Genomic DNA, 27,103 nt, shown 5'->3' with positions numbered 1-27,103 from the left:
TCCCTGACTCTAATGTCTTAGGAGGAGGGTTCCAGGCCTAGCCTCATCTCCAAGCTCCTCTGCTCTTCAACATCAGCTCTCCAAAGGGCTAGACACGCTGCTCCTTCTGTTCCCCTCCCCAGTTCTTGGAAGCATACGCAGCATGTGTGGGGTCAGGGGGTGTCTTAGCAGAAGCCCATGAGCTAGATCTGCAGTGGAGACTGTGCTCGGATATCAGCCTGGCCTGCTTAAACATGCCTGTGGTCCTTCCTCAAGGCACTTGGCCGAGCAGGAACGCCTGTTTTCCATGGGGCTTTGTGCCTTCTGCCTGCAGGAGGTGGTTTCTGCAGCCATTTCCGTAACCCAGCAAGCCCAGTCCTTGTTTAGTTTATCATTATAGATATGCAAGCTGGGTAATCAAATCTCATCCTTCAGGGCATAAACAGATTGCTGCAGGGCATGGAAGGGTGTCAATCCCTCCCTGTACAGTACTGCACAACCAGCCTGAGGGGATTTCTCCCCTCCCCCTGCCTTTGAGTATCAGGATACCCCAGAATATTACTGCAAGCACCTCCCATCCCAGCCAGAACATCCACTGCCTTCAGCAGGAGTTCCTGCAGGCTCCTCCTTGTGCACATCAGGTCCACAGGCAGGCACTGGAGGAGATGGGCCAGCGCTCTGATCCGAGGCCACAAAACATCCAACACGTTCAGACACTTGACTCGAGATCTTAGATTGTCCTTTGGAGTTGACGACAGGAAAAGCAAAATGGTTTGACTTTTATTTAACTCGAAGGCTCCAGCATGCTGCAATTCAGTGTTAAATACATTGGTGGGGAAGGGTAGCGCGCAGACACGTATTGCAGAGATCAATACAACTCATGCTCTAGATCCAGCGTTAGCATTAGCAAGCCAGTTACAAAAGCCGCTGTATTACTGTTGGAAAACATACATCTGCTAACCCTGCACTCATCCCAGAGGGTGTCAAGCTAATTAGGCTAATTCATAAGCAGAGAATACAAAATCCACCAATTTAAAAGCACAGGGAAAAGCAAACTGCTCAGACAAGCTTAACCTTTCTGTTACAAAACATTCACGTCTTGGGCTCGAGGAAAATGCGCAGACACTGGGAACGTGGCAGAAGTCAGGCAAACAAGCAGGTGCACATTATAACATGGGCCACGCGCACAAAGAGAGGGCTTGATCTTCCCCAGCTGCAGGGGCACGAGTGTACTGTAACCACTGCTGAGAGGGAGAAGTGGGAACTCATGGGCAAGCTCCTTGGGGCAGGCGCTCTTTGTTCTCTGTTTATACAGCTCCTAGCACAATGGGGTCCTGACCCACAGCCGGGGCTCCTAGGCACAGCTGCAATACAAACAACAGGAGCACAACTGGATGGGTGCCAAGTCACACCTGCCCCTTAGCTGGAGGGAGGCCTGAGAGGACAGGCTGGAGCTGAGTCCCTCAGGACCACGATGAGGGCCATGGTCGGGCCTACATCTCAAGACATGGCCAACTTCTGCCCACACCTCCCTTTGTACCCTCTGCAATTGTGTACCAGGGAGTGAGTGCACAGTGCTCCTGACCCACTACCACTCGGTGCAAGAGACCATGCCTACCTAGGCTTGGCGAGTGGCTACCTAGTGCCGCTTGGTATGCTCCATGCAAGGCTTTGCGAGATCAAGGCCCACGAGGAGAGTCTATTCCTCTGCACTGAATGGAGACCTGAGGATGACAGTCCACCTCACCGCAGCAAACCACTCTATGAAGCAGCTGCCATTTACTACCATTAGTGAATTGCTAACGGTGCATTAAGGGTGATATCCCCCCCAGCCCTATGCAGGTAACCAGCACCTGCTATTTACCCTACTTTAATGGTGCCTAGGGCCTTGTGCGAGTCCTTCACGCTGCAGTGAATTTCACCTTGGGCCAAATCCTGCTTCCACTGAAAGTCAACAGGAATACAAAGACCAGAACGCAGGCCTAGGTGAATACACCAAATAGGTCTGCCATGTTGACAGAAGGTGTTAACTGTCACCTGCTCTGCTAAGTGCTTTTCAGACTCCCTGTGAAACGTGAAATGTTAAGTTAAGCAACCTTTCAGGAGTACACTGTGAACTGTGTGTGTAGGGACACTTGACTGAATTCAGCGTTCAGCAGGAGCCTGTTTAACCCAAAGCTGATCAATACCCTCCCAGGCCGTAACTTGTACCAGGTGAAATTCATCTCTATGCAGAGGACCAGCCTGAGTCCTAGGTGCTACTTAGGAAAGGCAGTGTTGTCCAGTGGATAGAACACTGGACTTGGACTCAGGAAACATTGGTTCTATTCCCAGCTATGCCAGGGGCTTGCTGGGCGACCAAGGCATAGAGAGACATGACTTGCCCACGGTTTCCCCATCTGCACATTGGGGAGAATATCTCATTTGTAAAGGACTTTGCAAATATCTATAGTTGAAAAGTGCTAAAAGAAGATAAATTAAATAGTACATATGCCTTGCATTGGCCCCCAGGAAAGGGGTGAATTTCACCCACAATGCATTGTTCCTCTACTTGTACAAAACCCTCATTTCCCAGAAGGCTTTGGAGTTTTCTGAGGGAAATCGTGAGATCTAGTTAGCCCCGTTCAGTATTTTCTTCCAACCATCTAAGAATACATACACACCTCCAAGGTAGCCATGCTCCTCTCATCGAGCACAGAATGAGTGTTTATTTGATGAGGAAAACAACAAAGAACCCCACAGACGACACAGAGCATCCCACACAACATGATGCAGAACAAAAATGAAAAGTTGGCTAAGTCCAGGTTAACAATTCTCCGAAACATTGGTAGTTCCTTAGCTTTCTAATGTAAACATTACATTTATAAAAATATAGCTATGATTCCAAAAATAAGCCACAACAACAGTTCTGGCAGCACATTGATTGAGTCAACTTTCTGGAATTACAGCGCACCCTCTGTCATCCCAAATTGAAAATAACGGCCAAGAGCAATGGAGGATAGTCCACCCCTTCCAGGATGAGGGTAGACAGGCACCAAGTCTTCAGCCTTCCCAACGTGGCAAATTAAAGGCATGGTTCCCGTTTATGTTAACACGATCCACCCACTGGGAATTTTAACCTCATCCCCTGGGCAGCAGGTCTGTATTTCCAGGGAGTTAAACAACAGGCAGGTGTCTTTCACCGCCCTTTTGATGGCAAGCATGCAAAGAAAATCCACATGTAACACTCTATGCAAGATGAAGGCAACTAAAAGTTCGGCAACATGATTGGACTATATTTTGTTAGCAAAGTTTTAAGTATCTATCCTTGTGTCTATGAGCAAACAATCGCTCACACTCTCTCGCACACACACGCACACAGGAATGTGTTAGAAAGATATTTTGAGAGGCCCAGCAAAGGGCTGGTTTTGCAACAATGAGAAATGCTGCTTGTAAACTGAAGTTCAAGGAGGCTTTGGCCTCCAGTGTTAATCAGTTGCTTTTCCTTTGGCCCATCTGATAACAAAGATGTCACGCAAATCCCAAGGTAAAGCATTTCACTTACTTAATATTTACAATATATGCAGGTAGGAAAAATTAAGAATAAACCAAATGGGGAGTGGGGCACCAGGGGAGGAAGAATTCTCCCCCAAGAGCTAATATTTTTCTGAATAAGGCACTTGTATAGAGACCATTTTCAAAAGATCATTTGCAAATGGATTCCATCCAGCTGGGAGACCTTCTGTTTTCAGCTATTCAGTGTCAATTTGGCATAACTCCGCAGACACCTATGAGTTCCTCTGGATTCACAGCACCACGACAGAGCAGAATCCAGCACCAGTACTGCAGTCTGCAGATCAGACAAGTACCAAGCCTCCCTCACCTCTCTCTCTCTCTCTCTCCCTGAAGCTCTCAGCACGTCACAGGGTCTTTAGCTGAGACATTCAAAGCTGCGGAAGGGTTTCAGAGGCTCAGTTCCCATAAAAATTAATGGAAATTGGGCATCCAATTCTCACAGGCAGATTGGAAAATCTTAACATTTGAGTAGCACATTTTTAAGGAGAAAAGGGAAAGTGTCGCTGTTACTGCTTTGGAATGATGTAGTACGAAATGGAAAGGAATTTGACTGCTCTGCCTATACAGTCCAATACTTGTGACATGGGAAACGGATAAAAGGCTGGAAGTCAGCACTAGGACTCTTACTAGGGCCAGGTCTACACTACAAAGTTTTGCCAGCATAGCTATGTTGGTTGGGGGCATGGGGGAAAAAAAAACAACATACCCCCTAGCCAACATAGCTAGGTTGGCAAAACTCCCAGCATAAACGCAGCTCAGCCAGCGTAAGAGTGCTTTCATTGACGTACTAATGTCATTCACAGATGTAGTGTTACTGTGACAACAGAAAAACTCCTTCTGTCACCATAAGCTAGGTCTACACTAGGTATAGGTCTGTCGGTATAGCTAGACCAGCAAAGCATTTGCAGTGTAGACATGGCCTAGTTCTCAGCAAGAAAAGACCCTCTCAACAGGAACTTTATTTTCCCCTCAAACAGCTTCTTAGGGAAAGACAATACCTCTCTCTGCCTGCATGCTGAAGTAGAGAGAAGAGCTCATAACACACCAGCACTGTCAGTTGTATACATGGGTAGCGGTCCTGCATGACTAAATAATGGATCGTTAACAAGAATATTAAGCTTTTTGTAGTCTAACAGGTGACATGTTGCAAGAGAACAATTCACAAGCATAAGAAACTTGGTGTCAGATTCTGATCCCAATTGTGTCAGAATAAAATCAGGATTAATCCACCCATTTTTCCAGATCACACAGGCAACTCTTTGTATTCATATTTATAAAGTTATCCAGTACCTGGCTACAGAACTGTAGCCGGGATATTATTTGCATCTCACCCCATTGACAAATCCTCATGACGTAATCAGGAGGGAGATACTTGGGGCCAGCACAAAACCTAGACACTGCATAAGTGGGACTTAAATGCTGTCTAAGTCTTGTGCCGGCTATCTACATAGGAGTGAATATCACTGATGCAGTCTGATCCAAAGCCCATTGAAGTCACTGATTCCATTGGCTTTCAATCAGGCCATTAGCAAGCCAGGGTCATAGACAAGTGAGATGAACCACTACTTTCAAAGCATGTAGACCCCATCATAAAAAAATACCTTGGGGAAGAGAGGGGGCAAGAGTTCTAATAGAACAATACCTCACCCGCTGAGTGGAGGCTCTGCTGGAAACTGCATCTGATTAGCAATTATTCACTGTGGGCAGAGCTATCTAAAGCATTCTCTCACTGTAGAGAACACAAGAGAAGGTTATAGACCTTCAAAGGCTTTATGAACAGCAAGGGAGCCCTGGTCACCAATTTCACTCTTACTAGGCACAAAATAAAATTGATGAGACATTTCCCTTCAAGAAATAGAAACTCCAGAAAATTCATCATCAGGAGACGCTGGTTGATGCCCATTTTCAATTTTGTCCCCTGCTCAGTAACAGGAAGATGGCGGTGGCGCCCTGTGCATCTGATAAGAATGAAGGTGGTGGGGGAAGAGCATCTTAAAATGTTTTCCACAGAGGGGAAAATCAGTCTTTTCCACATACTGATCATTGGATGATTCCCCTGAGCAAGGGCAGTGAATAGTTCCTCGGTCTGCAGCAAGGCAAATACTGGCGACTGTGCACAAAATAAAATGTTCCAACAGAGATGTGCAAAGGCCTGGAGGCAGCACAGGCTGAGTGCACAGATTTTCTGCAGTCATGGGGAGGATAGGATTAAAAAAAAAAAAACCTAAAATGATGGGGAAAACACACAAATGATCTTTTCAAATAATAAAATAATAATAATAATAATGAGACAAAAAAATAATAATCCAGGCAGTTTGACAGCAGTTGCAGCTTAAGGCCACTGATTTCCCGTGGGATAGTTGGGCACCGTGGGATACTGTGGCAGACTGTTTCCAGAAAAGTTATTGTACTGAGCTTCCCTGCTTGGGGGATCCCTCCATGAGCCGCTGTTCCATTCATCCTGGGCTTTCCGAAAGCTTCCGCCAGCCCCTCGGTAAATTTTATGTACCTAACAAGTAATCAAGAGAGCAAGGGAAGAATCAGCAGCAGATATTCGGCTCCCTTTCCAACAGGGACTAACGTACTTTGTTAATGTCTAATAAACTAGACACTTCATGTTGAAGCCTCATGTATCTGGTAACCTCTCTGTCAAGTGTCACGTTCCAAAGGAACAAGGGCACTATACACAGAACAGTGCAGCAGATGGCAACAGAGAGTAGGAGACAGAGAAGATCTACACACAATCTTTCAACTCAGGGCAGCATTATGACTAACTCCGGTTGGGGAATCGCAGCATAATGATGTTAGAAGGAACTTATCCAAACTAGGTCACAGTTTACCTATACTTCAGTATAACTGAACTGCTGCTTGGGGGCGTGATTGGAGAGTTTTATAGCTGGGTGTACAGAGGTGCAGGAGGCTGAGAAAAATCACTCCACTAATGGCTGACCAACACGTGACTGGAGCAGCACTAGCTGTGGTCTCAAAGAGGGCAGTGTGCTCCTGCATCCCAGAGGTAAAGTGTCATCATGACAACTGCTTTGAGGTAGAGAACGTATTTTGTTGGACTTATCAGCTTTGGCATCTTCCTCTTGTGACTGATCTTACCCCTCCAGCTTTTCTCCTCCCATGAAGTTCAAAGTACTTCTATTGCAGTCTCTCCTGCTGTATTGCCTAAGACAGTGGCTCTCCAGCTTTTTCCTTCTGCAGACCGTCTTAAGGAGAAAGATCCTCCCATGAATCTCTCTCCCACCACCCCAATCCCTCATTGTGTGGGTCTCAGCAGGTTCAATTCTCAGAATCAATGACTGTCCATGGATACGTGCTGGGAGGGACATGGTTGCATTGCATGGAGACTGCAATTGAGGGTTCTCTCAACCTTTCATCTAGATTTGTCCTGTCGGAGATCTGGCTTGGCAGGGGGGCAGCCCTCTCACTGTCTATTCTATCAACTTTATAGCATGCGAGTGGTTACAGTGACCACTAAACTGATGATTCCCTTTGCTTTGATGCAAAGAATTGATAGATACTCCATGTCAGAAAGGCAACTGAAGCACTTACCCTTAGGATGTAGAAGGACATCGCAACCGCAGACATCGTAAACATTATGGCTGAAAACAGCATGAACACAGCAGCTGCAACATTGGTACTGAAAAAAGCAGTGGCAGCCAACCATCCACTGGAAGAAAGTGAAATACAGAGATGGCATCATTGTAGTTTCTGTTTTCAGTTCCACTGTCAGAGAGAGGTTGTTGTCACCCCCCACCCTGAAAATGTTTGCAAGTGAGTTGCAAAGCTCCTGGAAAAGAATGGAAAAGTAAGAACTGGGGCAAGAACCAGATGCAGCACAGGTAGATACTTCCCCTGCACATCTCTGTTAATGCACCTCAAGTCCTGACCTGCAACATCCCCTGCTATTTGAATTCTAGGTCACTAAAGAAAGCGAGTTGAATGGTGAGGTTTTAGGAGGGGAACAAACATCCATAAGGGAACCAAATGTATTCTCACTCGTTCAGAGGTAGTATGGGCTAGTGCAATGAAGCTGGGGCTAAGAACCAGGAACCTCAAAGTCCTTAATGTTAGCTCTGCTTCTCCATTTCCCACAGGTCTTCATCTTGTGCCTCATGTGGCACTGTGAGGATGAGTGTTTAAACACTGCACTCTGTGTAGCACTTTGTTTTCTGTTATTCTAGCTCTGGTAGGATTTGCATCCAGGTCTCTAGAGATGGCAGGTTAAATTACCAACCTGTTGTGACCTAAACAGGGAAGGTCACTAACATAGCCTCCAATTATTATTTAAGGATAAACCTTGGGACTCTAGCTCTGTAGACTGGAAATGAAGTGAAACCTATGTGCATGGAGAAGATGGTAAGAAATGATAAGAGGTCTTGATCTCCTCATTCACACCCCCCAGCAGCTGGGCGTGGAACCTAACTGCAAATTCATAGATGGCGTCTCCATTGCAATGGTGTGGTCATGGTTATTTACCGGGGTGAGGAAACGCAGCCCTGAAAAAACAGAGGGATGAAAACCCTATACTGGCTCAAATCATGTAACGTATTCAGTCATTACCTTAGCAAGATGAGAGGGGCTGAAAACATGCCTTCATTCCGACCAGGATCTTTTTTCATGCAACCGTTTCCCCTATCATCTTCCCCAACCCCCAAACATTAGCATTTAAGGCATGGAAATGTGGAACATAGGCTGGATCTATGGGACAAAATCTCTGCAGCTAGACTGGGAGAGGACATGGATGGAGTGCTCCGTTAAAAGACCATGGGAGCATCCTGCTTACCATGCTCCCCATCCGGAGATACCGATCGATTGTATGACGGTCAGAATAAACTGGGCACCAAAGATGAAGAAAAAGGCCATAAAATTGAAAGAGCTGTCAGACCTGTGAAATGAGAGAGGCCGTTAGGGAGAATGCATGGGGTTTATAACCTTACACTGTACCATGGTACTACGTCCAGTCCTGACCTCATCCCCATACACACTTCACTTTCTCAGGAAGCAATAGATCCCTACTCAGTTTTGTGCTTTGAAGACCAATATCCATCCATCTCTCTCTAGTGGTGGAAGCAGACAGGTCTTTGCATCAGCGGGACTTAATCTCCTTCAGTAATTGACCTAACAAAGTAACTACACGTATGACAACATGCAGGGAGGCACGATGTTTACCACCAATACCTCAGCAGCCTCTTGCAGTGTTATCCTGACTTCATGTCTAAACTCAATGCAGCTTGACACCTATGTTTCTCATAATGCAACACTTGTGAGCAGGCACAAGGCCATGGGAACCCATGGGCACAAGGGCTGGCAACCAGACAGATCCTGTATTTGCATGTAATGCACTTACTGAGAACAAGAATCTTAGCTAGGAATATCCCAGTGGCTGTTTGTCATCAGTTTACACACATGTGGTTAAGGAGATGAGCCACTGATAATCCAGCTCTGGGATGGATTAGGAAGAAAAATAGCTCTGGCAGCCATGTATGGAGTGCATGTGAGCCTAATGAACTGCTGCCTGAGGAAAAAGTGGGGAAAGACGTGGTGTTCAGAGGCAACGCTGCTTTTTGCAACTCCACGGCATCTATGCCTTTTGGTTGGATAGGCAGGCAGGCGTCAAACTATTGAACTAGGTCAGCAGAGTTTATGTTTGTGGTCTGAATATAACTCCAAGTGTGCATGGTAGCTACCAAAACTAAGTGTGCTCTATGACCTCGCCATCACAAGTTGTACTGAGGCTTAGCATAGCCCTAAACCGTACCATAGAGCAATAGTAGCCCAGACAGTACCATCAAATACAACATCTTCATCTAGTAACATCACCTACATTAGCCAGTCATTCTTTGGCAAGGAATACCTTTATTTTAACCAAAGTTTACCTCTGGACTCACTCAAACCTGGTGACCTACCATATTTAATAATGCAAATGATTGACACCAAATCCACTGAACCACAGGAACAGGGAGGGTCTGTGTTCTAGGGCCAGATGTACAAAGCTATGAAGGCATCTAAAGATGCAGAGAGGTGCTTCTGTAAATCTTCTAGCTGCCTAAGCAGGTTAGGTGCCTAACTCGCATTGAAAGTCAACCTAACTCATTTAATTGCTTATTTAATTCCTCCTAGGTGCCTATCTGCATCTTTAGGCACCTAAATACTGTTGTAAATCTGGTACTTAATGGCTAGAGCAGACGAAAGAGACTGACCTTGGGCAAGTTGGAAACCCTCAGGACTGATTCTCTCTGGCCCTGTACCTTGTGCAGTCATTTGCACCTGTGCAAATTGTGAATGACTACACAAAGGGCAGGTCAAAGGAAGCTGTGTCCCTTTAATATTATTATTACCTCTCGGGGTGTTGTAAAAGAGACAGGAAATCCTAGGCTGAACAATGCTACAGGAGAGCAAAATGCCATCATCATTCTCCTTTCAGATACTGCATCTGAATATAGCACATTTACTATGATAGAATTACCTTAAACATGGATTATTTGTTTCAGTACTGAAACCAAATCACAGTGAAAGGACTACATTCCAGGATGGACCTTTAAATGGACTCTCATGACTATGACCTGGCAATAGCGAAAAATCTCTATCTGAAGGGATGTATGGGAATCCGCTACAGCAGTGGTTTTCAACCTAGGGTTCCTGGACTATGTTTAAGGGGTTCGCAAAAGGTTGCTGTTACCATAAAACAGTGATTTTCCACCTGTGGTCCACAGACTATGTCTAAGATTTTCAAAGGGGTCCACGCACAGGTGCTGGAATTAGGGTCCCAGGGGTGCTGCTGCACCCCCTGGTTTGAAGGGCTTCCCATTATAGGGTTTACAGTTTGGTTCAATGGCTCTCAGCACTCTCACTATAAAAATTGTTCCAGCACCCTTGGGTCCACACCTCCATTCGAAATTTGTTAAGGGTCTGCAAATGAAAAAAGGTTGAAAACCCCTGAGCTACCATACTTGGAAAAGGTGAATTCTGATTCACCTTTCCACTGGACATTTGCCACAACTCTACTCTCATGCCAAGGCTTTGCATCTAATTTAACTTTGGATGTGTACATATGGTGAATGTTTCACATCAGTCTCTATGGAGTATGTGATCCCAATATTTACCATGACTGTAACATCCAGGAATAAGCCTAGCAAGCAGAACTGACCTGACTTTCTACAGTCAGACTGGCTGTAATCAATCTAGCTACAGTATTCCTTTCCCATAAAGGATTTCCCCAATTACACCCTATTTTCTTTAAAGTCTTCTCCAAATTAATGACAAACTAACTGCTCTGTGGCTCGCCAGTCTGTGCCTAGGGCATTGATTTTATATAGAAGTATTTACACAGGGTAATCTCGAGGGCCTTCCAATGCTCAGTTGCACAAACACACACAAACAGCATTAAAGAAATAATTAGAAACTGACTCCACAAAGCCCAGAAGAAAGCAATGCGGAGGAGTAATTTTTCCCAGACTCTGGAATGGAAAGTGCCCTTTGAACAGGGTTCTACTAGTGACATGGAAACCTCATGGACCTCTGAATTAGAAAAAAGGGAATGGGAAAAAAAATACCCCAAAACCAGCAGCCTAATAGAGTGACTTCTCAGATTTCGTTTTTCACTTCCTTCAAGAGTTTCAGATGAGTCAATTCCTTTGCTTTTTTATTTCCTTTTAGAAGTCATCCTCCTTTGCCTTCTATAATGTAATTAACTTAGTTGCTACAGTTTTAATCATCACCACTATATTAACACACATATTTTGTTAGTATTCAAGGTGAGCCCTTAAGTGCTTTCCTGAATCTACATCTAAGCACATGCTTCTATTCCCGTCAGTTACTTTTGCTATTTTCTAAATTAACTTCTCTTACCATTGAATTTGAGATTAACCAATTAAAAAAATACTTTGGTCTTGGGGGAGACGAGCGAGACGCTTGTCTAGGAAACTGGAATGACAGACTCCTGTCAGCTCTGCTAGTGACTTGCTCTATGACCGTGGGAAAATAACTTCCCCTCTTTACGCCTCAGTTTCCCTAAGCAAAATGGGGATTAAACTAAGTCTCTCACAGAAATGTTGCGAGACTCAATGCACTAATGTTTGCAAAGTGCTTTGCAGTTCCCAGCAGGCACTAGAGAAATGCAAATGATTATTAATTTTTAAAATATTAAAAATGTAGGATGATTTTAAATATATTTGTGCAGTTTGAGAAGAGGCCTGGGTCTTTGTGGGATATTTAATAAAAAAAAAAGTAAGAGTAGCTAGATGCTGTGTCTAGAGACAAAAACAGAACAGTTCTTAGCAACCAAAGAACTGAGAACCAAGAATCTCAAAACAAACTTCCAGAATAATGTCTCTTTTACTATTAGTAATGTGAATGTTTAATTAACCCCAAGGATATTTAATAATTGCAATACACTAACAATTTTACATTTTTTAAAACATGCATTTCATGCTCGTGGAAGGCTGTGATGACCACAGAATAGATCAAACTGCAAGGTTCTTGGCAATGTATGATCTTGTTGCAAGCCCCTCTTCACCAACATAAATCAGTGCTGATCTGAAGCAATCTTTTATGGGGACAAGAGAGAAGTTAAGTTTCTGTGGCTTTTTCAGACCTGGACCTCTCTGCCAGGAAGGGGCCAGTTTGTAGCAAGGGTGATGTTTTGTGGGCATGGATACTTCTTGCTAATCATCCCATTCTTCATTCTGCTCATACGTTGCTTGTAGACTGTATCCTTCCCACTACCTCCATCCTTTGTCTCGTCTATTTAAACTGTAAACTCTTTGGGGCAGGGACCAGCTCTTAGTCCGTATCTGTCCAGCACCAACAATGGGATCCCTATCTTGGTTGAGACCTTTAGACCCTATCATAATACAAACAACAACAGGCCATAAAACAACCATCAGATAGCAGCAACTTTCAGTTGCTCTCTGCCTGGGCTGGATTCAAACCAGCCACCCAGAGACAAGTAGCCCTCTAGCTCCACATATAAGCTCCTGAACTGGCCAAACTTTCTTAATCAAATATTGTTGCAACTGAACATTCCATTTACTTTCTCCTTAATCTTTGCCCTGACAGACAGAACAGCTTGTGGGCATTGTCTTCTTGGTCAATGTTTACTAAACAAACCTCAGAGAGGAAATCCTTTAATCAAAGAAAGAAGGTGAGCTTCTACTTACCGAAAGGCTTTGTATACAGGCCGGAACCAACATATGTAACTGCAGGGGCTGAAGAGAACAAGCCAAAGGATGGCCAAGCCAAAATTGACGCCATAACCACCACCAATCCACCATGCCAGGCAGCCAATTAGATTCACCACTAGTGTGATGCTATAAACTATAAAGAGAGAACAGGAGAGGGCATAAGCAGTGCTGTTTGCTGGCTTCAGAAAAAGAGGAAGCCAATGGCTTGTATTATAATACAAGGGGACCTTAATATAGGAGGAATTGTTAGCATAATGACATGATTGGGGTGTACATTATCAACAAGCTGACCACATGGCATGGCTTCTGCTGTAACCTGAAGAACTGCTCCTAGGGATTGTCAGCTTTGGACTGGGACAGATACTAGTAGAGGAAGCAAGGAACTCATCTGGAAGCATATGTTAGTGGAAGGAAAACTGGGTAGATAATTCTGCAAGGGATCAGTGGAAGATCAGGACTGGGACCTCCTTTGTTACGAAGTAAAACTGAATGGCCAGATTTTTAATTACACCAAGATGTGGTGTAATTCTGGTGGCATAAAAGGGCCTTTAAAAGAGTGGAAACACCCCTTTGAAAAGAACACCCCCAGCACAAGTAGCTTCCCTGGCTAGCACAAAGTCAAAGTAACGGCTCTATGCAGAGTCTCCCCCAAATCATTGTTCCCCATCATGCCAGGGCCTCTGGGCACCCTATTCCCCTCCATGGCAGGGGCTCTGTGTTCCCCTATTTCCCCAACCCTCATAATAGGGTTCCACATCCACCAATACCAGGGTCTGCACATGCCGCCCCCCCTTACCCTCCATTATTATTTTAGTTCTTCCTGTCTGGAAGATACATGAGTCAGGGTGTCAATTTGTTTATCTCTATTGGGAGGCTGAGCAGAGATGAGATAGGGTGTTATGCTGGAAAGTGTTGTAAGCTTTCATCAAGTGGTTCTTCAACCTAAAAAAAATTACAGAGGGGCTTGAAGCCATGGCTTCACTAAATTGATGCCAGGAACTGGGTGTGATGCCATTTTCCACCTTCCAGTTTTCTCACGGCCCTCACCCAAATATCAACAGAGTGCTGCACATTGATACCTAAAACATTCCCTGATATTTTAGAATTGACAGAATGGAGCATTAAAATGTTATCAATGTTATATCTGAACAGAGATATACCATCAAGTTGAGTGTGGAGTGTATGTCCCCTCAACCCACCTTGGGAATGCTGAGCAATTAACAAATTATTGTGTTCCAATACATCACACAATCTTTAATGAGACGATTCTTTCTAACTGCAAAAACAATGAGAGCCCTGTAGCACCTTAAAGACTAACAAATTTCTGTGCACATAAGCTTTCGTGGGCTGCAACCCACTTCATCAGATGCAGAAATTTGCTAGTCTTTAAGGTGCTAGAGGACTCTCGTTGTTTTTGCTGTATACAGACTAACAGGGCTACCCCTCTGGAATCTTTCTAACTGATTATTCAGGTATTTAAGTTAAATTGGGGTTAAAAAAAATCAAAAAACAGTTTTTATTTTAAAAAAATCCCTTCTCCTCTGAATTATGCAGGTTTCACTTCTATGGTATTGGTTAACTGTAAAGGGTTAACAAAAGACTTGCTTTAAATGCCCTAGTTTGCAGATGCCTTAAGATTGTGCAAAAGGAAAAGTCACTTTTAAGTTAAAGTTTAAATCCCATTTAAGGTGACTAACTGGAGATCCTAGAAGTTTTAGTTTGATAACTCACGTGGGCTATAAAAACAAGAAAATAATTTTAAAAACCCTCTTAAAACCAATGGTGCCTATAAAGTGGTAATGCAAAGGAGGTTCATTATGTGATTTACATAGGCATTTGTTCTCCAGTAGTGGGAGCTTTGGTACAGGATTCCCCAAATCTCCATACACCTTTTGTTATTAAATGTTCAAGTCCAATTAAAATAATGAACCTTCAGCCATCTAGTATGTATTTATTTTAAATATTTTTCTTCTCTTTTTCACTGTCTCCTCTCTGGATCTGTCCTCCATGTCATCCCAGAATGACCCAAACAGAAAATGTGCAACAGATGGAAATCTAAAATGCACAGTGGAAAGCCCAGGTCTGCTCAGACAGACGTGTGCCCAGTTGTCTAAATGGCTGGCACCTTTCCATTTTTCCATTAAATTGAATGAGGGATGCTTTGTTTAAAAAAAAGTCACACACAAAGATAAATGTTGCATATTGCAAAGTTAACTAGTTAGTTTAGAGGAGACAAGCAGCTTCTTTAGGCAAGAAAATTACAGAGCTCATTTCAGCATCTGTGAACAACGAAAGAACAATGAAGTGACAGATTATACTATTGTTTATACACACGCAGATCTCTCTCACGCACACATACTATACATTTGGAATGAAACCCACAGCATCAAGTGCGTCCCTCAGTGAGAAAATTATTTCTGTAGTTGGAAAGGAAGCGGGGATGACAGATATTTTGGGAGAAAAGGGTTGGTAGGACGAAGGGATATTTCCATCTTCAAGAGCATTGTCCCTGGCCACCCTTCCCTTTCTACAGGCTGCCCATTGGGGTCTAATATGGTTTCATTCCAGAGAAAGGAAAGCTTAGTTTCCACTCCTGGTTTCAGAACTGTTCAGCTAGAGAGTAAAAGTTCAGTGGACTGTGAGACCCAACAGCACCTGCTGCTCAAAACAGAACTGCCTATCAATTGTTATCATCTACCACCCCCCACTGGAACCCATACAGGGTATCAAACAATTACAACCCACACTTGATGGGGACCCCATCCTGATAGAAATCTTTCCTGAACCCCCTCTTCTAGTCTTCAAACAACCTCACCAACTCATCATTAGGAGCAAGCTCCACACAGACCAGCAAAGCAGCACCAACCCAGTCATAACAACAGATGCAAAATGTGCAGACGTATCTCCCCTGCTACAATGATCAATATTCCTGACAAAACACCTTTCCAGATCCATGGGTCCTAAACTTGCCTGTCACAACATGGACTCAATAGAGATACTGGTTTTGTGTCTTATTACAACAGTTCATTACTCATGAACTTTCCTTTGTCCTATGATTGTGTTCATTGCCCACTTCATTTTGAATGGTTTCTTGTAAGGTGTTAACTACTTATGCTTAACAATCAATTCGACCTTGTATTTAGCTGCTACACTCTTATTACCTTACCCAAACCTGAAGAAGAGCTCTATGGAGCTCAAAAGCTTGTCTCTTTCACCAGCAGAAGTTAGTCCAGTAATAGATATTACCTCGCTTACCTTCTCTCATATCCTGGGAGCAACACGGCTACAGCAATGTTACAAATAGCACTGCCCATCTAATCAGATTTAGGAGAGTTCTGCATGTCATTTAGGGAAATTTACAGAAAAATATAGTTAAAGGATACCTCTTGTTGCAGATAAGAACATTTTTGTGGATTGCGTTTATTACACTAAAGGGGAGAATTTTACTTGGGAGTGGATGAGAGAGTTTTATGAATAGTAATCAGCTGACAGTTTACACACACATACATGTGTGTGCATGTGTGTATAGCACTAGAGTCATGGATACATTTAAATAAATACATCTGCAGATTTTTAACAAAAGTTGTAAATACATTTGAAAATAACCTGTTCTCTCCTGAAAAGACGTGGATTCTGTAATCAGGCCATGTGAGTAAAGGCTAGCACTGGCGCAGAGTCCCACTGAAATCAAGAGGGCTCCACAAGGGTCTGCCAGTGTGGATCTGACTGCAGGATCTTGGTTTTAAATGTAAGCCCCAGATGGGAATTCCCTCACTCACAATGAATCTTACCCCAGGAGTACTTGCACTAGAATTCCTGAGGTTACTTTTGAAGTAAGCTTCAAGGAACAACAGGTCAAAAAAATCAGACACAAACTACACCACAGCATCCTACAAGGAAGATTTTGTTCATAAGTGATCAGCAGTAAAACTCTGAAACATGCAGTACACTGGGATTTACCTTTGTATTGCTGTTGTTGAGCCCAATATATATAATTTCTCAAAATAATTTCATAATTTCACTTACAGATCCATAAGTGGTAAATTCTCTTCACCAGAGTCTGATGGTCTATGGGAATTTCATCGACAAAGTTCTGGTAGAAGCATGGTTTCAAAGGAATAAACTTGGGAAGCGGAGGGAAGTTATTTACCTTCTCTACAAAACAAACACACACAGTTTAGCTAACTCAGACATTCTCTTAAATTAATGAATAATCATAATGACATGACCCCCACACCCACACTTTCCCAGCATGGAAATACCTAAAGGAAGCTCAGAGACCTAGTGTGTGTGGAAGCTTGGAACAACCCTGAAAAAAACACCCATCCTTAGAAGAGAAGAGGATCACTACCTCCTGGCATCCAGTTTATCATCAGCACTTATCTTCACCCTGGACATTCTCTGTTGCTCTGTGGCCTGTGCAGTCATTTAGATCAGTGCAAACCAGGGGAAAAGCACCACCATTCTGATTTGGTAGTGTTTCACTGGTATAAATGACCATAAAAGTTGCAGTGTAAAATAGTCTTAGGACCCGAGACTCAAGAGCTTAGTAGCTTAGGTAGTGTGAGAGAGGCCAGCTAAGCAAGTTGCTCACTGTATTTAGTGGCAGTAGCCCTTGCAGGAGAGTTTTATCTGGTCTGTTAGGGTACAAAAGCAGGGATGGATAGTCATTTCCGACCAATTAAAAGCAGGGATTCTCCTCTCCCACAGGAGAGAGACCGATGGAGGTTTCTTGAAGAAGAGCCTATACTTTTAGTGGAGACCTTGCTGGCACAGTAACCGGGTCCTGTGACCGCAGCTGATATGGTCTCATGACAACGAAAGCGGTGACTTTAGGAGAACAGTCCTCTAGAAATGTTGCACTAAAAGGATGCCATCCAGTTAAAGGGGGAAATGAGACACTAACTCTTGTGGACAATCTGCCCTGCAGATATGGAATGTTTTTACTGTTGATGAATTTGATGTTGTGGCCCTTTTTCCTTCCAAATCCAACATTTCTGTCCTCACTCAGCTCTGTCCTTAGCAAACCAAGCCATAAATTCAGACACTGTGATACAGACAGTCGGAACATCCACACAACAAGGAACAAAGAGAAACACACTTTCTTACATGCATTTTATTTTTAAGCCACTGATTTAAAAAAAATTTTAAATAAGTAATAGGACTCTTTAAATTGTGTAATCCAAACTGCTGTTAGCTGCTGGGAAGATACGCACATGTGTATATCTAATATAGCCATGTGTGCATTTCAACGTGTTTGGGAATATTTGTTCTTGCCTTTGAGTGCTGATTAAAATTTGATTCCAGGGCACTGTGACTAACTGTCTCAAGTCTTCAGCTTCAGTAAACAGAATTAAAACCAACCAGAGGAAGAGAAGAAAAATGTCCTGGGAAAACTTCCAAATGGCACGGAAGACAAGACAAGTGTCTGAACATGAACTTTCAGGCCCAGAGAGTTCCCCCTCTTTTGCCTTGCCATCATGTGTGTGTGAGAAGATAAAATGCTGCTCTGGCAAAAAAAACCCAAAAAAGACCCCAAAACCCCTTCTCTATAGAAACAGGAACAACAGGCACCTTTCTGTGCTGCTGAATGAATGGTCTGGCCACACTCTTTTTGGGGTGCTGCTAGCCCCTTCTTTGTCTCCCCTCCCACATATATAGTTGCAGCCACTTTATGTTACTGCAGATCCCTCTCTCCTTCCCTCCCTCAAGGGGGTCTCATCCACCAGCATTTACGCAAATGCGAGCTACCAGTGAATCTGGCCCATAGATGTCCTTGAAGCACAGGGTCAAATCCTGGCAGATTCAGAGGAGCCCTCCAAGGTAGATACATTTAGTACCATATTGTTTACTCTGCATTCTTCACGGCCTGAAAATTAATGACCCCATTGTAGTTTGCTAAAGGTTTGTCAGTGGCCAAAATTTCCTCCTCCATTGTTCTCCTCTACTGTGAAGTACCATGCTGTGTGCCAGTTGGCTGCTACTCATCCACCCCAGAGTTGGCTGCATTTTAGGGTTGCTGTGCAATGCAATTTTAAACTGTTTGGGGTTTCTTCAGAGGGAAGACAATAGAAATGTAAGAAAATATTCTCTCTCAGACCTGACCACATGCCCCAGAGATTTCTACAGTATTCCCTTCTGCTCTAGGGCAAGACTGTTTGATCACAGCAAGCACAATATTTGCTAAACAAACACTGTCAATTTTAGAGATTGTATAAGCTCAGGACTTGTTCCATCTCTCAGTGAAGTCAATGGGAGTTTTGCTATTGTTTTCAATGGGGCAGAATTAAAACCTTGATTAAAGTTCGTAAGGCAGCTAGGAGTGCTGTGGAAGCAGTCATTTAATCTCTGTAGGAAGGGACTGCAGTGACCAATTTCCTCCACACAAATATCTAGGAAGTCAGATCCAACCTTCTAGGGTAGGATGATGACCTCAATTAATGATGCTGAGGACAGCCAGTGTAAAACAGGAGGAAAAGAGGAGCAGCCAGAAGGTTCTACAAGGGATGTAAAGGGCCCATAGAGAGAAGAAGAAAGGCTTGTCATGCCTAATCCATGATGCTGATTGCTGTACACTGTCGAAACGTCATCTGCAATTGTTTTTGTTTCTCTGTATTTAGTACTGCTCTTTACCTGCCATTTCTACTAGAAACGTTCCTTGGAGAAATCTGAAATCAGACAGCAATGGACCTATTAGAGAAAGAAAGGAATCAGATCAATAGAATGCAACTATAACCCATGTCCACAGAAACCCCCATTTTAAAGGCATTTTTGCCATATTCCACAAAGTCCAAATTAAAAAAAAAAAATCATTATTCTAGTTCTTGACTGTCAGCGCAGCTTTCCCAGTGCAAAGCGCTTGTCTCCAACTGCACAGAGTAGGCAGGCTCAAACACTATCACTGAGAGAAAGATAAATTACCCTGATTTGTATTAATGGGATGTTACCTTTGAAGGCTTAATTACAACCTTACTGTCAACACGTTTAACGGTTTTACTGCTCAGCAATGTACAAATGTGCTCCTAGATGTACCTGGCACAGTCTGAGGTTGAAGAGGAAACTGTTGCCAGAACACATGCACATTCCAGCTGAAGTAGACAACAAGCTGAGACAAATGGGTCTGGTTTGGACTCAGTTCCAAGCAAAAATGCACACACAGGAAAAGAAATTGGTGCCAGCCCAGCAGATGTGATGTTTCGTTTTAGGTGGTGGGATGATCTGACTGTTCCCCAGCTCACCATGGCACTTTCATAATTGCCAATTTGACAGTTAGGGTATGAGGATGCTTAAAACACTAAAGTGGCACAGCTGCAGCTTTGCTGCCATAGTGCTTCAGTTTCGATACCACCTACACCCATCGGCACAGGTAATCTAGTACCCCAAGAGGTGGTAGCTAGGTCAATGGAAGAATTCTGAATTCTACACTGGGGGTTAGGTCAGTATAGCTACCTCTCTCAGGAGTATGATTTTTCACATCCCCCGAGAGAGATAGTTATACTGATGTAAGTTCCTACTGTAGACCAGGCCTTAATCATTAACCCATTATTAGCCAGGAAAAATATTCTCTCTTCCCCCCCCCCCATTTCCTCTCCCCCCACCCAAGAAAAAAAATCACAGATGCAGCACAGAAACTGACAACACAATTAATGTTATCTTCACAGAGAGTTCTTTCAGACAAAAGTTTGGCAGGAAACCAGACTTGCAGTACAGAACTCCCACAGAATTCACACATCCATCATTACAAATTTTAAAATAAATCAAGCAAGAATATACAGAGACTTTACAAACAAAGATTTATTAATAGGGGATGGGTGGGGGTGGAGGACCAGTCTTTATTGCAATTCTTGGAGGGCTCAATCCTGCAACTATTATTCACACATCAGCAATTCCACTGACTGCAGTGGAATTACCCACCTGAGTAAAAGCTGCCCGTTTCAGTCCTGCACCACACACACATTTATAGAGAACAGCAGATTCTACCTACTTGATATTTAAAGACAGAAAAATGTATGCCAACGCTTTCAGTAGAACCCAAGTTGAAAACAAATTTTTTTGGAAAAAAAAAAAAAAAAAAAAAAAAAGGATTCTGTTTTGGCCACAATTTTAAACCAGACTTTCAAGTACCAACAAACATAACTGGTAAAATGAAGGGAAATATGTCAGCCCTTGCTTTAATATGACAAACAATATACACTTACAAAATCCCACCTCATACTGCAGGGTGATCTCAACCTTTCCAGACTACTGTACCCCTGTCAGGAGTCTGATTTGTTTTGTGTACCCCAAGTTTCACCTCACTTAAAAACTACTTGCTTACAGAATCAGACAAAAAAACAGAAGTGTCACAGCACGCTATTACTGAGAAATTGCTGACTTTCTCATTTTTACCATAGAATTATAAAATAAATCAATTGGAATATAAATATTGTACTTACATTTCAGTGTGATACTTGAGCCAGTTTTTTACTTGTGAGCCGGGGCTGAAACATGTAACTTAGCTTCATGGGGCCCCCTGTGGTGTTAGGCCCTGCTTGCCATCCCCTAATTCTGGCTTTGCACTTGTAACCCCCTAAATCCATCCTGTGACCCCACGTGGGGCTGCAACCCTTAGGTTGAAAAACACTGATCTAGATGAGTTCATATACCCCCTGAAAGACCTCTGAGTACCCCTAGGGGTACATGTACCCCTGGTTGAGAACCACTGATCTAGAGACTAGTGCACTGAACTTGTGAGTAAGGAGAACCGAGTTCTGGTTAAAGCTCTACCACTAATTTCTTGTGACCTGAGGCAACTGACTTTTTGTCTCTGACCCTCTGTATTTCCGCCCACCCCTTTATCTGTCTTGTCTATGGCCTGGTCTGCACACATTTGTACCAGTATATCTATTTTGCTTAGTGGTGTGATTTTTTTTTTTAAAACACTGATCTAGTTATACTTGTACAATCCTTAGTGTGGACAGTTATACTGGTACAAAGAGGACTCATACTGGTACAGTAGAACCTCAGAGTTATGAACTGACCAGTCAGCCACACAACTCATTTGGAACCAGAAGTACACAATCAGTCAGCAGCAGACACACCCAAAAAAGAGAGAGAGAAGCAAATGTAGTACAGTACTGGGTTAAACATAAACTACTAAAATAAAGGGAAAGCTGCATATTTCTTCGGAATAGGAAAGTTTCCAAGCTGTATTAAATCAATGTTTAGTTGTAAACTTTTGAAAGAACCAGAACGATTTGTTCAAAGTTACAAACATTTGAGAGTTAGGAATGACATCCATTCTTGAGGTGTTTGTAACTCTGAGATTCTGCTGTATAGCTTATTCCCCTTCCCATACAGGAATAGAGATATGGGGTATAGAGCACCTTTATACTGATATAACTGCATCCTCACTACAGAGGTTGAATCTCTTTAACTATACTGGCATAGTTTAGCATAGACAAAACCTATGTAGCTTATACATTTTTTGGGGCCAGAGCTGTCCCTTACTGTGTGTTTGCACAGTGGGACCCAAATCTTAGCTAGTCCCCTGAGGGCTTTCACAATACAAATAGCCATCATCACCTCTTCACACGCTGTCTGACAGACATTTTAAACTTAAAACATAACTTATAAATTGAGGCTTTTTTTTTTTGGCCTTGCCTTGTTCTTTTCGTTGTATAAACAGGAAATAAAAGCATGAAGACAGTTCAAATTAAATTTGGCCCTCCCACCTGGAGCTGCTTTTGACAAAGGATATAAGATTTTTTTTGGAAAGAACAAATCACACAATTCAACCAATTACATTAAAATGTCAATAGAAAAAAAAAACTCAATTACTGAAGGAAAGATCGGCAAACAAATGACATCATTTTTTCAGGCCGGAGGAATGCAGATAGAACTTTAAGGACTGATTAACGCGGAAGCATACTGACAATACAGTACTCTTAGAGCATGCAACTGTGGAGGACTCCTGAATTATATCCATGGCATTGCAGAAGGCTATGCCATAGTGTCCCAGTTTCCCCATAAAGATATTGTTTTTACTAAAAAGCGTTATTTATTAATTAAAAGCATCTAAAGAGAAGATAAGTCTTCTTAACTCTTTATCCTCATTCACCTTCTTAGGTTATATCTGCACTGTGGGACTATACCAGCATAGCTACATAACCATAGCTATGCAAACATAACCCCCTAGTGCAGACGCAGCATACACTGTTGGATGGGGTTTTACCATCGGTACAGACCACCACCTCCCTAAGAGACAGTACCTAGGTCAGAAGCATTCTTCTGTCAACACAGTTGCATCTACACGGGGGGCTAGGTTGGCCTACCTATGGTGCTAAGAGGATGTGGATTTTTCATACCTGACTGACGTAGCTATGTCAACCTAAAATTTAAGAGCAGACCAGGCTCAAACTCTTACCAAATCTCATGTGCGATTTTATACTACAGCACATGAATGAATACAGCAGCCTGCCCTGCAACCCTTACTTACTTGAGTAATCTCGCTGAAGTCAGTGTTTTCACTCTAAAGAGTGTTTTACATGGAGATAGCAATTTCAATGTAAAAACCAAACCAAACCAAAACCATACAAAACCCCATAACTTTTTGCAGTGAAGACAAAGCCAAATTAAGTATTGCAGGATCAGATTCCAGGATTTATTTAGATTCCTCTCGTTCTGTTGGTTTCACGCCCCAATCCTGCTCCCACTGCAGTCAATGGAAATTTTTGCCATGGATTTCAACAGAAGCAAACTCAAGCTCTTTATATGTGGATATGCACTTACATTGCTGGCTTGAACCTTGAAGTACTTTTCTTTAGTACTCTGAAATGGCTTGGCAATTGAGTCGTTTTTACATACTCCCAACATGCATTTGCAGGAGTCCCTGCCAAAATAAATGACTTTATTGCAGGTTAAGATAAAAAAGAAGAAATCCTGCTCCTGCAAGATGATGTTGCTCAGTTCCCATTGTCTTGAGCATATATAACCTGTACAATGCTATATTTCTATCTGAAGAAGTCTTAGCCATCAGTGAACTCCAGCTGCAAGATACAAGTGTAGTGCAACAGATGCATTGCAAATATTGATAAGCAGTAAAGCAAGAAGAGATACTGATGAACAGTTACATCTGCACCTAGAGATTGTAATGGACTCATGTCTTGTGATGCATTTGTATGAAAGATACTAACAAACATAAGTTCTGTTGTACATTCATGGAGAAACGTTTTTAAAATCAATTGAAAAAGCAGATTAAAAATGTATTACCCCAGCTCTCTCTGCAGCAATAGACTTTTCAATATAAAATCCATTTTGCTGGGGGGAAACTAAAGGAAACCTTGATGTAAAACGCACTTCCCTTTTCCACTATGCTCATAAGAAAATATGAATTAACTCAAATTTTACAGTCCAATTCACAACTCACAAAACCAAGATGTGGTTCAATGAAAGCTGCTACTGTTTCCATTTCAAAAATACAAACATGCCCTTGTGTCTTGTTGAGGGTAGCTTTTTCTGTTTTAAAAATAGAAGAAAAAGAACACTTGGCTGCATAGAAAGCAGGCAACAAAAGTTACATTAAACTAATACATCATCTTTGAAGTCATGTCGTAATTAAAGAAATTTCTTTACCCATGTTTCTAATATCAGAGGTTGTCAAATGAAAACCTTACATTGGATTTATTTCTTGCTATTTGTGCTTTTCATTTACTCTTTGAATTTCTCTCAGCTTGGAGGAAGGACAGTCTAGCTGTTATGTTGCTAGCTTGAGACTTACAGATTCACAGATAATAAGGCCAGAAATGATCACTGTTTTCATCTAGTGTGACTTCCTGGAGAGCATGTCAGAGCACTTTCCTGCATCAATTCCTGTTTTAACTAGAGGAGATCTTTTAGAAAAATAGTTAATCTTGCTTTAAAAATTGCCAATGATGGAGAACCTACCACAATCCTTGGTAAGTTGCACTGTGGTTAATTACCCTCACTGTTAAAAATTTGTGCTTATTTCCAGTCTAAATTTATCTAGCTTCAACTTCCAGCCATTGGATCTTGTTCTGTCTGCTAGATTGAATAACCCACTATCAATTTTTTGTTCCCCATGTAGCTATTGCTTCCCAAGATAGACTCTCCCAACATCCTGAAAGTTTTTCGTTCCTAGATTATAACTTTACTTGTGAAAGCCAGGTTCAATTCCTTGCTCGGTCAAAGACTTCCTGTGTGACTTCAGTAAGCCACTTACAGTGAGATTCTTAAGAAGTATCTAGACACCATCTAAGTCACACTGAAGTCAATGGAAGTTAGCCACCTAAATATTGCTAAATATCTATCCCTTAGTCTCTCTGCGCCTCAGATCCCCATCTGTACAAAGGGGATAAAAGCAGTGCCCTACTTCACAGGAGTGTCGTGAGGGTAAACACATTAAAGATTACGAGGCATTCAGATATTGTGGTAATGAGGGCCATATCAGTACCTAAAAGAGAAATAGGAAAATGGACAATCAAAATAAATTAATTCAATTTCATCTTTGTTTATAGCCAGTTTCACTGTCAGGCTAGAGAGGGAGCATAGTCTTAACTGACAGGCTTTGCGTCACCTTTGCACCCTCCCAATCCTGAGGTTGCTGGGATGAATGAGACAAAAATCACCCTTTTTTTCTGTCAATTAGACAGCTTAGGGGGCGGCTCTACATTAATTAGATTTCCAGGGATGTCTATAGCTTTCAATCAGGCTTGGAAGGATGAGACTTTTATTGATAAATGTCAATTTCACCATAAACACCCAAACTGACAAAAATATTTCCCTCAAGAATAAGCAAAATTTCCAGATAGGCAAAGAAAAATGCTACTTGAGAACTTGTTGAAGTTTGACTGAAGGATATTTATTTTGTATATTTTGACATGTGATATTGACAATTTTTGTTTTAACAGTCCTAAGACCAACTTCGTGAATCTCTGTATTTACTGTCATTAAATAATCCTGGCTTGACCCCCCCAGTTTCCTGCAACTGTAAAAATAGATACAAAATTTAAAAATGCTTAAAATAGACATTATCTGTCAGTTATAAACAAAAATAAAATCTAAACTTTGCCAAGCCTACTTAAAATATATGCTACTGCTCTGCTCCTTCTCAACCCCTATACTGGGATGTACAGAAGGCAGTCTATGGAAGCCCAACACAATGCCTGTTCTGGAGGAATTCTCCCCAACCCCAGGTGGACTATTTACAGCCCATCTGCTACCAAAGGATGGGGTAAGATCCCACCCTATGCACTACAGAAACAGGATAGACAATCATTGGCTTCAATTGGATTACTCCTGCAAATAATTCTTACCCACATGATTAAGAGATTGCAGAAGTGGGCCCCAGATGAGAGGAAACACATGTGTTTCTGTGCTACCACCACACTGCATTACAACTACTCGGCCCAGCACATGGGACCTCTGCAGCAGACAAGGGCAACTGTACTCGTGATTCGACTCAAAGTAAAATTAAGAACACACAAAAATTAAATAATTATCGATTATTTACATGTGTCAAAGAGATAAGCCGCACAAAGATTTCATCACTACAGCGTGAGAGAAACAGAGTTTCATAATATATTTAGCAAAAGGTATGGCAGAAAAATAAGAGTGGCGGGACGAGGGGGGACAGGAAAACCATCTCTCTGTACTGAGGGGCACATGTGGAACCGCTAGTGCCCAAGACATGCTCTGAAAAAAAACTTCCACCCTTCTTGCCACCACCCCATTGGCAACCTGCCCTTGCATTCCCTGTACAGCCAGCCTCTCCTGGCCTGTGGCCCCTGCGATGCATGCCAGGCAGCGCTCCCACCCCGCTCAACACAGCATCCCCTCCAGGGCCCCACATGCAAATCGGCCATTTGCAGCCCCCAGCCAGGGAGCCACAGGCCCAGCTCGCCACACATCACAGCGCAACCCGGGGCAAACCGGGGCAGCGGCAATCCGGGGGGCGGGGGAGAGGGGAAGAGGTCAGGCACTGAACGCTCAGGGCTGAATGTTCAGACTTGGGGGGCAGAGTTCTCGGGGGGCAGAGGGGAGGGGCGGGGAGTGCTCCCAACCCAATCAGTCCCCAGCGCTGAGAGGGGGGAGGGGTTTGCCCAGTTACTTCCCCCTCCCCCGTTATTTACTCACCAGGGTTGGGGGTGGCCCGGTGGCGCCCCCCGCCCCCGTGAACTGCTTGCCAGGGCCGGGGGCCCGGCTACCCCCATGTCTCACCAGGGCTCGGGGCTGCTCCCGGCGTGTCAGGCCGGTCACCCCAGGGGGTAGCTGCCCGGCCGTTTATTATCGCTCTTACCTCAGCATCAGCACAACTGCCGGGCCCGGCCCTGGAGCCTCCCGCTCCCTCTAGAGTTCAGGCCGTAGCAACGGCCGCG

General features: G+C 43.1%; 1 protein-coding gene across 2 annotated transcripts; it reads right to left on the bottom strand.

Annotated features, from left to right (window-relative positions):
• Window positions 1-739: 739 nt before the first annotated feature.
• Window positions 740-27,103, bottom strand: SCAMP4 (secretory carrier membrane protein 4). Of its 2 annotated transcripts, none has more exons than XM_067557644.1 (7): window positions 27,025-27,103; window positions 19,362-19,418; window positions 16,755-16,883; window positions 12,705-12,861; window positions 8,330-8,431; window positions 7,096-7,213; window positions 740-6,043 (listed from the first exon to the last, which is right to left on the bottom strand). In XM_067557644.1, exons 2-7 carry the CDS (start codon window positions 19,366-19,368, stop codon window positions 5,867-5,869), a joined length of 690 nt encoding a protein of 229 aa, XP_067413745.1. In that variant the 5' UTR covers window positions 19,369-19,418; window positions 27,025-27,103; the 3' UTR covers window positions 740-5,866. The 2 variants fall into 2 exon arrangements, with proteins under 2 accessions (XP_067413745.1, XP_067413755.1); XM_067557654.1 differs by lacking the exon at window positions 27,025-27,103 and adding an exon at window positions 26,862-26,879.

This window comes from Emydura macquarii, unplaced genomic scaffold (assembly GCF_026122565.2).
Source record: "Emydura macquarii macquarii isolate MOO-44397 ecotype Brisbane River unplaced genomic scaffold, CSIRO-AGI_Emac_v2 contig_306, whole genome shotgun sequence".
NCBI classification, from domain to species: Eukaryota; Metazoa; Chordata; order Testudines; family Chelidae; genus Emydura; species Emydura macquarii.
This window is presented reverse-complemented; position numbering and strand designations above follow the sequence as displayed.